General features: G+C 36.0%; 1 protein-coding gene across 1 annotated transcript in view; it reads right to left on the reverse strand.

The window, feature by feature from the left end:
• Positions 1–9,372, reverse strand: part of LOC145692512 (protein takeout-like) — a 31,237-nt gene extending 21,865 nt beyond the window's left edge. The window contains exons 1-2 of the mRNA XM_081767820.1: positions 9,288–9,372; positions 3,479–3,626 (exon numbers count right to left, since the gene is read on the reverse strand). Coding sequence (XP_081623946.1) covers positions 3,479–3,626; positions 9,288–9,372 — 233 coding nt within the window. The remainder of the gene's footprint in view (positions 1–3,478; positions 3,627–9,287) is intronic.
• Positions 9,373–15,723: the final 6,351 nt, after the last annotated feature.

Consider the following 15,723-nt stretch of genomic DNA (forward strand, 5'->3'; position numbering starts at 1 on the left):
ACGAGATGTCGTAGAAATAGCGACCGAGATGTTGCGGCACGATATTCGATCCAAAACTTATGACCACTCATACTATCCATTGTTGGATGATATGAAAACTGGTGGATATGATGTAATACCAGATACTTTGCAGCGATTTCTGGAGATTGTCATACGCGAAAATAACAGTAAACAGCAGAAGGATAAATCAAATGTCGTTATATTTTAAATCGATACTACAATCTCATTTCTCGACCGAGATCCTTCCTGTCATCTCTGCAATTAGCTCTCTCTTTTCATCTTCACTAGTTTGGACCACGTTGTCTGATTGACCTCTTTCATTCCATGTCTTTGTATGCCACCTACAACGAAGCTGTCACGTACTTGAATACTGCTGCTTATCATGGACAGTCTGAGTTGCAATGCAATGGTTTATCACACAACATTTTTGACAATGCTGACGTAAAGACTAAAACAACTCAGACCATCTGATCGGAATTTGGAAGCCATTGGTAGAAGAATTCCGAAGAATACGCAGCGAAGTTGCTAAATCTCGTCGAACAGCCAAACTATGTATTCAATATATTCCAATGGCGATCCTGATGATTTAGTTTATTAGAGCAGAGAGAACTTGAGACTTTCAGATGTAGTTGAATACGGTCATGTGCATACTTCCTTCCTTTCTTCACCTGTATGCTAAAAGCGCTCATTTATATTTCGAAAAGATGATGGAACTACAGTCTGGAATGAGTGAAAAAGCTTATGAACATTTTGCACATAAGGGATACTTCACAATTCGAAGTACTTCAAACTACTGGTCTGGTACGTGATCAGACATGGTAATTGAGCAATCACTGATGAGACCCATTTCGACTTACTAATGGAAGAGGAATTATAGAACAGACGCTACTGCGATTGACTTCGTCTCTTAAACTTTCAACATATATCGCCAAATTTTTGGAACTTTTCACGGCATGTCTTCAAATACAAGTTACGAACACAATCACAAGAAAATTAGAGATTCACATGGTGCGGAGAAAATATGTGCATGATTAATGAAGCACATTACACTCCAACAGGTCGGTGATGATATCGTAATCTTTTCAACCGGGATTATTGCAAACTCAACACTAAATTGTGACAACGCACGCGAGGAGCGAGCATAATCCTCGAGCGAGTAATTTCAATCCTCGCACGCGAGCGAGTAATTTCAATATTGTAAAAATACAAAGATAATTCAAGGTGAAAATTGTTTCATCAGTCACCTCTGCTGTCAAAGTTGGAGATACAAGCATCATCATCAACACTCAGAAATTATTCCACCGCATTATCTACGTCGTGAAAGACCGAAAAAATTAAAGCAATGTTTTTTTTTATGAACTAGCTCCCAAATATCCTTCTCTTTCTCATGAAGCATTTCTGCTAAAAAGAGTTAAATATTCACTGGAAGCTTTCACTCCGGAAATAGATTCACAGGAGAATGAACAATGTTTGTATGTTATGGGCGGAGGACATCTCCTGCAGAGTGTAGCCTGGTCTCGACAAGTTACATGTGACCAGGTTAATGACTGCAATGTGTCATATTTGTTAACCAACTTTTACAGTGATTGCATTGTTGGGTTCGATGATTATCAAGACAAACCTACAATTAAATGCTGGGAGCAGGAAAAGCGATCAACTCGACGAACCTCACCGGCAGTACAACCTCATCTAAATACTTTAACTACATCATCACAGAAACATTTTGTAGCAAATAACAAGAACAAAGCATCATTAGTCGAATTTCTAGCTAGTACCTAGAAGTCGCCCAATATAGATGTTCACATAGCTGAAGCAGATGATGATGCACTCATTATATCAGCTGCTTTAGGGATGGCAAGCAGATCATCATCGGTAGAAGTTGTCGGTTGTGAAACAGATTTACTTGTCGTATTAACATGTTTGTCAAGTGAAAATGATATGATCTGGTTTCTTTGCTCAGCATCCAGTCAACAAAAACCGAAGTTATTCTCTATTCACCGCCAGAAATCACTGCTGGGAGAAACATGTAAGGCATTCTTTCCCCTCACGCAGCTACGGGATCTGACACAACGTCGGCGTTATATAAATTGGGAAAACGGAAAGTATTATACCTTATACAAAAAAGTAACAGGCTAAGGGAGAATATATTAGCTTTTAATAACCCATTGGCAACAAGAGAGCAAATAGAGAACAGGAGAAATACTATATTTTTACTACACATGTATGGTGGTGGACAACAACAAACATTGGACAATCTATGGTACTACAGGTAAAATAACATGACATCCAAACCACCTTTCAACGTGACGTTTGACCTTTGTTCACTACCTCCTACAAGTAACGCAGCTGCCCAATATTCGTATCGTGTATACCTTTAGATCAATCTAATTTATATTCCTGTTGAGGAGGGAGTGTGCGGGAGTATTTATTATTATTATTACATTGATTACCATTAAATTGAACCAATGGAAAGACAATAAATTGAACTCAAACGGCTGGGGATGGGTACGGTTGGGAAATGCCTTGTCTTCAGTGTCGATAACTGCAATGTCAGTGCCAGTGCAATAAGTGCACTACCTGCAGAGTTAATGAAGCTTATTTCATATGGATGTCGATCTATGTGACATAATAAATGTTACTGTAGAAGCTCGAGTTTTTGCGTTCTGGTATGCGTAAACACTGTCAAGGACTTTCATGTATGAATAAGGCTAATACAAAGTGATCTGTTTTCTGATGAAGAGGAAGATATAGGCCAAAAGTGGTTGGTGCCTGACATAGTAATTTGATTGCATTTGTTTTATTCGTAAAAATCTTTTGCTTTCCATTTATTTTATTGCTAATGAAAATTTTGTAACCTATATATTTTCAAATGCCAACTGCACAGAAACTGCAACGATTTCTAAAACTTATAATTATATACATGTATAACATACTTGTGTAAAATTGAACTTTCACTGATGCTGATGAGAAGAAAAATGTATCAGTATCCTTAAGGTTCTAAACAAACAAGAAGGTTGTCATATTGCAATATGCCAGAGGTAGTACAGAAGGGTTTCTGTATTTCATTCATTATAGCTAAATTGATGTGTATAACAAATTCATAACGTCTTCTAATTATTTCATATTGCAACGTCCAGATTTCAATATGGCGGCCATGGCACATTTGCGCTTTTGGAGGAATTTCAGTAGGTTCTTCACTACCACAAAGTGCATCTATTCACATAGCCTCATGCCTATAAGGTATTTCCATTATTAATCACAACTTTTAAAATGTTGAATTTATTACGGTGACCATTTTTAATATGACGGCCGTAGCACACTTGTGATTTTTGGGAACTTTTTTTATGTTGTTCACTACAACCGAAAGCATCTAATCTCAACGTCCCATGCTTATAAGGTTTTTTTTACTAATCTCAAAATTTTGAAGTAAAATGACTCGTCTATATATACTTCAGACATTTATATATATGATACGAACTTGACTGACTCCACTTCCATTTCTGAAAAGCCGTAAGCTTTTACATTTGTGTTGAGAAATCGCACTCCCAGGTTCCCTGATCCTGCCTTAGCTTCTACTTCAGGAGTCTCCAATGGTTCTACTGGAGGAAATTCAAACTCAGCGATTCCTGCAAGAAATAAATGAATGAATTTTTAAACTTCTACACAGGGACTCAAGTATGTATTCCAGGAATTAACTATCACGTCAAAAAAAATTAAGCAAACAAACCCACGAATGTGACTTTGTTTTAGAGATATAATAAGTACCTAAATAAACGTCGGTGTGAATGTTGAGAGTTTCTAATTTGTTTTGTCCAAACCAACGTTTTACTAGTGGTATAATGCAATTCATTCGTATGAATACCTTCTCTCAATACGTATGTAACACTTTAGACATGCTTTGCTCTTAAACTAATCAACTAAGTTCATGTTTTTCGTTAAGGTACTTACATTTACATGCGAACTATATTTTAAATATGGACAACCAAGATGCAAAGTGGCCTAAACCAAAAACGAAACTTTCCAGCAGCAAATTTTGAATTTCAAGAACTCATGAACAATTCATATTTCTGTTACGTTTACAACGGAAAATATGTATAAATATTACTTTGAGATTTTCCCGGAAAAGATTAAATAAAGCAATTTTGCTGACTAATGGATATTTAATGATTTAGTTAGATATTGCATCTTTCAAGATTGTAATTTGTAGCAGCTAACTGTAAGCAGCGTATTTTCTTGTTATGCTGCTCAGATAAACAAAACATTTATGAAGCTTCTGTATGATATCATAATTTAATGTATTTCAGTGATGAGTATGTCTCTAAAATGATAAATGTAAAAATGTATCTGTCAAATGGATGTGGTAGAACATAAATGTCTCTCGCACTACCCTATTGGTGAGTTTGTGTCTGTCTTCTACCGGAACCTGGCCATTACTATACCCGTCCACGTATTTGACAAAATTTGAAGTTTATGGTCTTAAATACTGTTACAAGAATTTAGTATAAGACTACATTTGACAAATACGATGGTCCGACTCCTGAAACTATCTTGAAAATCAATCTGTGGTTTCGAACTTGTAAGCTTTTCATATGGTGGATATACTTCCGAGTCGTCAACACTTGCATTTGCAGTTGCCACTGTTCAAATAATAAATATTGGTATTACTGATACATAGTCAGTTAGGGTGAGCGAATTAAGACATCAGCATTATGGAGTAGGAAGTGTTAAGTAAAATATATAAACTGAAATATGTTTATTTTCCACACATGTGATTTGACAGGCCGTTATAGATTAAGCATACACAACATAAATTACATTCTATTATACTTTCGTGTGGAGTGAACCGAGGAAGTTGAAATAAATTATATGCGGAAATTCATTGAAGTATTGATTTACTACTTATAGATTATGAACTATAGATTTGAAACTGGTTTCACCAAAATTTAACTTCGTATTTACAAAAAAATGAAAATAGCACACCTATATAAAAATAAATGTAAAGATTGGTCAATTTTTCATTTTCGGCATTAGGCCTCTTGCTGTCCAAGTGTTCATATATTGAAGCAGGAAATCATTTTAGAGGTTTTTCTACCTCTTAAAGAAAAATAATATTGGTTCTTGATAAAGAGTGAAGTAAAAGTTCATGAAATATTTCCCCCGATATACCGCACTAAATAAGGCACGGAAAATGCTTCATGCATAAACGAAGAGAAAAAAATCTGAAATCTTTCTAAATGTGAGCGGTAAGAAGAATGGAGAGTACTACGTAGATAGAACAGAAAACTCGTTATGATGTGTTTCTGTAATATCAATGAAATAACAATAGATTTATTTAAATAGAGAACGGAGAGTTTGGTAGTGTAAGGAAAGGTTATAAAAGGCACGTTGTAGAGAATGTGGCGACAAACTTAAGATGAAGGCGTTAAGATGTTACTGTTGCAGAATGGTGTTAAAAAAGTATGTTAAAATGTGGGAACGAACATATTAATGAATACCATGGTTCATAGAAGTTATTCGTCTTTTTGCAAGTAACCTGTCAATAATGGTAGAATACCTATGATCTCCCCCCCACAGCCAAAACCCCCACACTCAAGAAATGTCAAAACACCCACGCGATCGGTCATAACCCACACAAATGGACAAATCTCTCAAACGCACGAACGGTCAAAACCCCCCACAGCCAAATCTTCCGCACTCAAGAAATGTCAAAACGCCCACACAATCGATCATAGCTCCCACACAAATAGACAAAACAGCCACACATAGCAACGGTCATAATCCCACATAAATGGACAAAACTCCCACACAAATGGTGAAAACTCCCACATGCAGAAATTGTCACAACTGCAACACAAATGGACAAAAGCCCCACAAAATCGGACAAATCCCCCACACTCTGAAATGATCGTGATTGCACGTCTTTGTTGCGGCTCTTTATGACGCTTACTTTAGTGTTTCTGTTATTAGAAAACAGTGCAAGAAGAATAGTTGCAACATCAGTTTAAGTGGAATAAAAAATGTTATTAAAAAGTACAAGGGCAAGACACGCAACCAGGATCATTTCAGAGTGTGGGAGATTTGTCCGATTATGTGGGGGTTTTGTCCGTTTGTGTGGCAGTCGTGACAATTTCTGCATGTGGAAGTTTTGTCCATTTGTGTGGGGGATTTGTCCATTTATGTGGGGATTGTGACCGTTGCTATGTGTGGGAGTTTTGTATATTTGTGTGGGAGATATGACCGTTGGAGGTTATGACCGATTGTGTGGGCGTTTTGACATTTCTTGGGTGTGGGAGTTTTGGCTGTGGGGGTTATGACCGTTTGTGTATTTGGGAGAATTGTCGATTTGTGTGGGGGTTCTGACCGTTTGTGTGGGCGTTTTGACATTTCTTGAGTGTGGGGGTTTTGGCTGTGGGAGTTTTGAACTGTTCCCGATTAAGCCCTCATGATTTGCTTTAAGTTGTTTTTAATCTACAAGCAATGAAAACCAAGTATCAGGTAATATACAAGTATTTTTGTTTTGTTTCTCTGTTTGTAAATCCCTCCATTTTGTTTAAGATTTTTATATCCATTTGCTAACTATGACATGAATATTTCCCTTGTGTATTCTGCTAGTATTGATTTCAACATAATATAAAACAATGGGCCCATGCTTTCTCATTCTAGTTCTGTTGTTTTGTAATGATTTTTATGCTCTGCTTGATATCACTTTAGCAATGGATTCTTAAATCAATGGAATTCTGAATGCCACAACTTATTTAAATGATATTGATCTTTACTATTTTGTTTATATTCAAAACACAACAAACACCTGATCTTTCTAACGAAGTTGGTAGTTAGGGCACTGTATTATTGTTTGGAAATTATTTAAACAAAGAAAACCGAAAATAAAATATATAGCCTTATCATCAATGACATATACCAGTTACGAGGATGTTGGGAAAGAGACGTAGCAATTATGAAATTGTTTAAATATGTCAGTTAATTTCAACTAGGATCTTTCCGAATTCTTACTATTCTTCTTTCAAAAAATATAAAAAAATCTGTATGTAGAATAGGTATTTGCAGTCAAAATGTTATTTATAATGTTTCTTTCTTATTACAAATAAGTTTACATTTCCTCATTACCCTTCACAACTGGTCTTTTAGCTACAAATTACAATAGCAGAGCGGTCTTAAACGGCCAGAAACAGCCAGAACTAACAATAGCATAAACAATATGAACATCTCATTTAAAAAAATATGATCAGAAAGCGAACAGAAAATATACTTGACTGATCATCCAACAAACACAATGGCCAACAACCCAACTCGACAGAAACTGAATTATCGAAACTGTCAGAGAACCCACTTAAAAGGCGACTAAGCTCTTAAGCAATAAATTTGTAGCATTCACACAATTTTGAAATGGGCTTTCGTTCAGTTTTGGGCGTATTTTGACATTATCGTATGTTCTGAAATGAAAAAAAATATTACAGTTAATTTTGATAATCCAGTAGAGTGAATTTCAGTAAATGTTAACATTGTTTTATACACTATGTGATAAAAAGTATCCGGAAAATTGGCTGAAAATGACTTACATGTTCGTGCCGCCCTCCAGCGGTACTGCTGGAATTCAATATGATGTTGGCCGACCCTTAATATTGATGACAGCTTCCACTTTCACAGACATCCTTTCAATCAGGTGTTGGAAGGTTTCTTGGGGAATGGGAGTCCATTCTTCACAGAGTGCTGAACTGAGGAGAGGTATCGATGTAAGTCGGCGAGGCCTGGAACGAAGTCGGCGTTCCAAAACATCCCAAAGGTGTTCTATAGGATTCAAGTCAGGACTCTGTGCAGGCCAGTCCACTACAGAAATGTTATTGTCGTGTAACAACTACTACAGAGACTGTCCAGTATGAACAGGTGACTGATCGTGTTGAAAGATGCAATCGTCATCCCCAAATTGCTCTTCAACAGTGGGAAGCAATGAGGTGCTTAAAACATCAGTATAGGCCTGCGTTGTGAGAGTGCGACGCAAAACAATAATGGGTCAAGCCCATCCAAAGAAAAACACGACCACACCATAACACCACCACCTCCGAACTTTACTGTTGGCACTACACACTCTGAAAGATGACGTTCACCGGCCATTCGCCATACCCACACCCTGAAAATCGGGTCTCCACATTGTGTACCGTAATTCGTCACTACACACAACGTTTTTCCACTCTTTAATCGTCCAACGTTTACGCTCCTTACACCAAGTGAGGCGTCGCTTGGCATTTACCTGCGTGATGTGTGGCTTATGAGCAGCCGCTCGAGCATGAAATCCAAGTTTTCTCACCTCACGCCTAACTGTCATAGTACTTGGAGTGGATCTTGATGCAGTTTGGAATTCCTGTGTGATGGTCTGGATAGATGTCTGCCTATAACATTTTACGACCCTCTCCAACTGTCGGCTGTCTCTGTCAATCAATATATGAGATCGGCCTGTACGCTTTTGTGCTGTACGTGTCCTTCACGTTTCCCATCACCATCACATAAGACACAGTGAACCTACGGATTTAGGTGTGTGGAAATCTCGCGTATAGACTTCTGACACAAGTGACACCCAATCACCTGACCACGTTCCGCGGAGCGTCCCATTCTGCTTTCTCAAGCTGTCTAATGACTACTGAGATAGCTGATAATGAGTACTTGGCAATAGGTGGTAGCACAATACACCAAATATGGAAAACGTATACTTTAGGGATGTCCGGATACTTTTGATCTTGCATATCTCCGAAAAGAAGAATATCTGTATAACTTTCCAGAGGGATTTATTCTTCACTCCCATCGGAAAGAGAAGCTTCCGAAAGTTCATATATTTAATTTTCAGATACGTTGACTATTTGTTATGCAGCCATCCAAATGCAGAACTAATATATGTCCAATTTATTGACGATACGCTTTTAAAATATTGTGTAATTATAATACTTAAAACGTAAATATATTTTTTACATTCATCAATAAATAATAAATAATTTGTCTGTTATATATTTTATAATTACGTAAGATTGAATATTTCTTTCCGAAAACTGAGACCTAGTTCGTTTTTTTCTTTCACAGATTAAAAAAAAAAAACAACAACAATCTTTTCAATCTTAAATTTGTACCTACTTTAAATGTGTTTATGTAACATGTTGCTACACTGGAACAAACTTCATTTTCTGTATTCATCAACGCTCGTGTAAACATTATCTCAATAAACACATAAGTCTGACAACAAGATTGTTAAATGTTTTCTTATTTGACCTTCTGATACTAACCATCTTTAGCGTTTCTGAAAAATTCTTGGGCTGAATTTCTCATACAATTGTTCAAGTCTGGATCGTCTCGTTTACAGATCGTCATATAATCAGCTGTTAAAAATAAACACAAATATTAGATACAGCAGAGTGGAATACAATGTACGAGGATTGATCCAGAAATAAGTATCCCATCAACTTTGAAAATAGACCACATTTTTTATTGTCATAGCAATGTTCATTGTTAGAAAGAAGACACTTACTTCTATTTTTCGACATAAGGGCCAGTTTTCTAAGGCATTGTTTAGGCGATGCTCCAATTTCTCTATTCCTAGTAGGAGAAACCGCCTTCAACGCGTTGAGGGAGCGTTACACTTCGTTTTTTAACTTCATTGTTCCCAAGGAAGTGTTGGCCACTCAAGTGTTTCTTTAAGGAACAAATTACAATCCTTAGACACGAGGTCCGGACTCTACGGTTGGTGGGGCATGACAGTCCAACGAAAATTTGTCAAAACGTCCTCGGTTTGACGGGAGACATGAGGTCGGGCAAGCAGCGCTACTATGGTTGTCAGTTGTCCTCGCCAGCGACTGTATATTTGAACTGACGATGAATTTGTATGGGTGATATCTCCTTGGCATGCAAAAGCGAATTACGGAACGAATCTCGCACTTGGCGGGAACAACAATGGGCAACTCCATACCGGACGGCTGCTGAGTTGGGAGCAGTCGGGCGGAATCGAGAGTGTCGGAACAGATTCGTACATCGTGGTTGCCGGATTTTGCCTCACACATTTACGTGCGGCTGAAGCTCTTTGGGTACCTTGTTTCTGGATCACTCCTGGTATTTAAATAGAAAAGCGTATTGATTTTAAATCTATGTAAAGCAAAGATTTGGATGATTTAAGGAAATGTTCAAATTTAAGTTTCTGTGCTGGACAAATGCTATGGCTCTTGAAGGATCTGTTTTTTCTTACAGGAATAACGAGATTTGCGGAAAACAACTAAAGATATTCAGCCTTACTCAATACTAAGTACAATTGGTTAAATAAAGAGAAACAAAAAAGAAAATATTCAGTTAATTTCTTAGCATAAATCGTGCAGTTTAACATCCCATGATTAGTTCCTTTAGGCTAAAAAATATATATATAATTAAGGCAAATAAATTATAATGGAATAATAGTTAGAGTGAAATGTGAGAGGAAATGAGAGTATCCGGAGAAATTTCATGGATACTAGTACACGACAAAATTACTTAGATTGGGATCGAACCAGTAGCCACACGCATCAGAGGTAAACACTTTACAATGAGCAATCGTGACCCCCTTTAAGTTTAAAAGTAGCCTTGGAAACTTAATCTGACTTCCTGGTGGCCATAAAGATAGCGTTCCCGTTCTTACCGTGGGACATTCGAACTCGATTCCCAAAGGAGCTCATGTTGTTTCGATCCTACGTTAATCTATATGTAAATTTCCCATGTGGCCTATTGAAAACAAATTCAAATTCATTTAAATTCAATCTTTTAAATGTACTTTAAGTAGATTAACGTACTACAGATTTGAATTTTAAGAGGAAAAGCAAGCAGATTTGGTCACTAACATTTTTCTCCGTTGGTGCTACATTGTGTTGTAATAAGTGAAAACTAGGTTCACGAATCTTACTTTATTTTGTAATGCTTTCTTTTAATTTCAGAAGAAATTTATAACAATCATTATAGATTTCACGAATCACGATAAATAGACCACATTAAACAAGAACTAGTAAACTTTCATTCTGTCAGTAAGGGGAACGATGTACTATTTAACTATACCTCTCTATTGAAAGTTCATATGATGATAAACGTATTTTGTACGTAATCTCAATGCACGACTTGTTGTTTGTAGTCACCTTTTGTCACAAAAAAGATATTGCCTTTTAGGAACAAAGTCGAAAAGGGAAACCTAGGTTCTTACATTCCTCAGATCTTCTCACAAGGGAAATACATTGTGGGTATTTCCTCCAAGTAAATATTCATGTGAGTTGTAGAAACATCATAAAATGAGACAAAAACTGCAATATAATAAAATGTGGCATACTACATCATACGACATTAAAGCCCGTGGATAGTACACCTTGAAATGAACGGAAACAAAAGTAAGCGGGAAAAGGTAAATAGGCAAGCGCTGTTGGCAAGAAACGTAACGGATCCGTTTAATTTTAACATAGAGTTTGAATCCTGGTTGGGCAAGATTTTTGGTAAATACAGAATCTATATTTTAGTGACAATGGGCATTCATGTTTAAATGCAAGTAATTTATAAATGCTTATGTCACAGCTATATACCACGGAACATTGGATCATGCATACTTAAAAAACTACTCCCTATCTTATTTTCTATAACAATAGATTAATATTCCATTCTACGCGGGAGCTCATGTGGTTATGTTAGATTAGGTTTCACATTAGACAATATGGGGGGCGCGGTGGCTCAGTGGTAGAGCGTTCACCTCCGGTGCTTGGGGTCCCTGGTTCGATCCCAGCTCGCGCCGTGTGAACTTTGTGGTGGACAAACACCGTGCTCGTGGGTTTTCTCGGGGTTCTCCCGTTTCCTCCCACTTTCTTCATTCCACCATTTCACTCATCTCTCATTATCACCGTCTCCTTTAGCCTAACCGGCATAACCGTGGGACGTAAAACTTAAAGATTTCATTTCATTTCATTAAACAATATGTTAAGGTCGCATATAACTTTTCAGTTGAAGGTGACGCTAAACCACAACAAGGCACAGTTTAATGTTTACTACTGAGCAGAATACAATATCGAAAGATGTTCACCCGAGGAACTAATTTTTTAGCAATGCGCACAATCAAGGGCATGTTGACCCTGTGAGTTTTATATTTGTATTTACATTTTAACCAATGTTATAATAATATTTTAATTAAGAATGCGAAACTATATATATATATATATATATATATATATATATATATATATATATATGGAAGAGTATTCACTGGCATTCCCCAGCTAAATCTGAAATACTACTATGAGCAAAATTAAAAAATGACGACTGCGGAATAATTTTGTAAGAAAATAAATGGACCTTACATTGGATCAACACTAACAATCCTTTCGGATTATAAGAAAATATAATAATTATAAAACTTGGAAACTTGAATTTTGAAGAAATTGTTCTACTATTCCCAACATTTTTTTTTAAATACTGAAAAATGTATTTCTATTTATTATATTGTGTGAAGCAGAATAGACTTATAATATAAGCAATTCCCAATATTCTGCATACAGAGATAGAAAATTTGCATATTTTATAAGTTTTGTTTTTTATTCCTTAGGGAGAAGTACGAACATTTCCCCCCTTCTTTTAATTATTAATTAATATACCAAGTGTTACTTTGTAACTTGAGGAACCATTGATTGCACTTTTTCTTCATAAATAAAAATAAAACAATCGAATATTATAGATATGAGTTACGCATTCCCGTTCTTAGATGTGGAACTTTTAATAATATTGTAAAACTAATTCCTTACGTTTAATTAAATATTTATGTATCAAATTTAAGATCTCCATGTTAAAAGAATCTTTATATTTGGCACCTTCAAATAAATTAAAGAAAAACAAATTTGGATATATAGACGATCTCCTTTGCAGCGGATCTTTAACAACTGAAATATATGTCATTATTAAAATGTTTTATTACATTTAAATCATTCATATGAAATATAAAATTGAAAATGACTTAATATATTAAATATAATATTAATATTAAATATAATTATGTTTACATGCTTAATTTAACTTAAAGTCTATATGAAAAATTCCGGAAGAGCGTTCACCTCCGGTGTTTGGGGTCCCTGGTTCGTTCCCAGCTCACGCCATGTGGACTTTGTAGTGCACAAACATCGTGCTCGTGGGTTTTCTCGGGGTTCTCCCGTTTCCTCTCACTTTCTTCATTCCACCTTTTCACTCATTTCTCATTATCACCGTCTCCTTTAGCCTAACCGTCATAACCGTGGGACGTTAAATTTAAAGAATTTCATTTTATTTCATTTTTTAAAATGCTGTAATCAAAACTTACTTTCACATAACGAAACGTCAGCTTAATCTCGCATTTCAAATATTCAAATTTCTCTTAGTGCCAAAATTTAAAATTGCCATGAAATTTAAATAAGCTTTTCGGGTTTTAAATTTGTTTACATTTTGATAAAGAAGAACATTTTAATTCAGTTTAACGTCTTTCAATTATGCATCGAGGATATATGAGACGATAATAATGAAATATAAAATAAAGTTTGAAAGAAGAAAAAGGAAAGAAACAAGAGAACTTATTGAACATTTACCGCAAACTTCAGAGACCACATGGACAACAAATTAAAATATTAACACATTACTTTTTGTAAAGAATCATAAATTCAAATATTATTCTTATCCTGTTGGTACCATTGTTTTCAATGCATATTACAGAGTTACTTCCTCACGAACTTAACGGAAAATAAGTTGCTAAATTGTTTATATCTTTTCTTCTCTAAAATATTGTTTTAAGAACCCAGCCTACAGAAGTAAGAAAGGTATTTCTTTTTTGCGCAGCACAATTTATTCGGGTTTTATTTTATTTTCTGCTGGATTGTAATACTGACAATGCAAGTAATTGTGATTTCAATTTGTTTCATGAAAAATATTTATATATGAAACTGCTACCTAAGAGACATGTCGGATAAATCACATGTTATTACAGAAAACAACAGAATGATTTTGCCTTTACCTTCTTACTTTAATGGGTTTTTGATGCATTTCCCCTTTGTTTAGGTTCCATGGAAGTTAGCTGGACATTGGTATGTTTGGAGACATTTGAATTGGTAGAAAATAATTAGGTTACGTTAAACAAATGATTAATCATTGTGTTATGTTTGTAGTAATGATGTTTCCCTACTCGCACAGGCTATTTAATGGTTCTAGATAAATAATGTAAATGATGCATCATAGTTGGGACTTAAATTATTGTAATATTCTCATTGTAGTTATTTGGTTTGCCGAGATCTAAATTGTAATACACACTGCAATATTACCGTTTTATTCCACCCCTGACTATGCCAAAACTGTAGGTAAAAAAAAACTCCATCGAAAAGAAAGCTAATAATGATAAAGGGTTGATTTTTGGGCTGAGAGTCTGGACAGCAGACAAATGTACACCATTAAGCTCGTTCCTTCAGTAAATCCACATTCTTTGCTGCAGATCACAGGCTTTTACCTGCTTATTTATCATATTGGTACTCATTCATGCTAAGGCCTACGAAAGGCACATACTGAAATTTGAGCAAATGCACCCACAAGCAGTCTCGCGTAACTGAGCGTGTCTAGCAGTCGCTTCTGTGTAAAATTAAAGCAAGGTGCGTATTAGCGAAACGAAAATGGAGATTAATGATGACAAAATATCACGATATTGAACTATGCTCATGCTTGTGGGGTTTCTCTTGAGAAGAATACAAAATCCGTGACATTCGTGCTCACGGAGCAAGGTATAACTTGGTCAACTGGTTACAAAAGCTTATAACTTATCATGTATAAATAATTTAACTGTTGATAATCTAACTACTACTTCGTTAAGTTTTTAAAATAGATTTATAATGCTAGAAAACATAAAAAAACTCGTCAGAAACAAAATCCTAACTTATTCTGGCTTAGCAATTTGGCTGTTTTGGACACTTAAATTTTTCTTAGTTGTTGGAAGCTTGGCTTCTATTTCACACGAAATGCTTTGGATTGGAATATTGGAAGTTTTTGCAGTTTTAATTTATTTCACTTCTTCCTGCACTCCATATAAATAACTAAGAAAGTTATGTCGAACTTTTTAATGAGAGTCTGTGTTCAATTACCCTTATACCCCGAGTTGAAGGCCAGTTGAATGCCTCATATTACCAGAATGGGGATAAAACAAAGGCCAGTTTTTGGTGTGGATATATCCAACGTCCTACCTGGTGCAGGCAGTTCAGTTATGTCGTGAATTTACGTAAGGACACTGTGAACATGGGACCTTCCCAGAGCATGATAAGGGTGTGTATTATGTACGTGTTCAAACTAGTGTCAAAGACTAGTTCAGCGGTGGCGGAAGATATGCCAGACCTTCAGTGAGGGTGTCGAGACTACGCGGTCAGTGCAGCGGTGGTTTAACAAGTTCACGGACGGTGGCGAAACACTACAAGACACACCACGTGCCGCGAGACCAACACGTCTACAAATTGAAGATCTTCAGGCAGCATTTAAAGCGATGAATTGTCAGACATGTGAGTAACTGGGACTAAAATTAAGTTTGTGTTGAGAAACCATTCGGCAACACCTTTATCAACTTGGGAAGCACTAGAATTTGGATCAACGTTTCACACCTGATTTGACTCCGGGACAGTATACAACGCGAGCATAAGAATATAACACATCCAGATTATATTTATACGAATTCTTTCTTCG

The sequence above is a fragment of the Thermobia domestica genome, chromosome 8 (genome assembly GCF_964235325.1).
Source record: "Thermobia domestica chromosome 8, izTheDome1.hap1.1, whole genome shotgun sequence".
NCBI lineage: Eukaryota > Metazoa > Arthropoda > Insecta > Zygentoma > Lepismatidae > Thermobia > Thermobia domestica.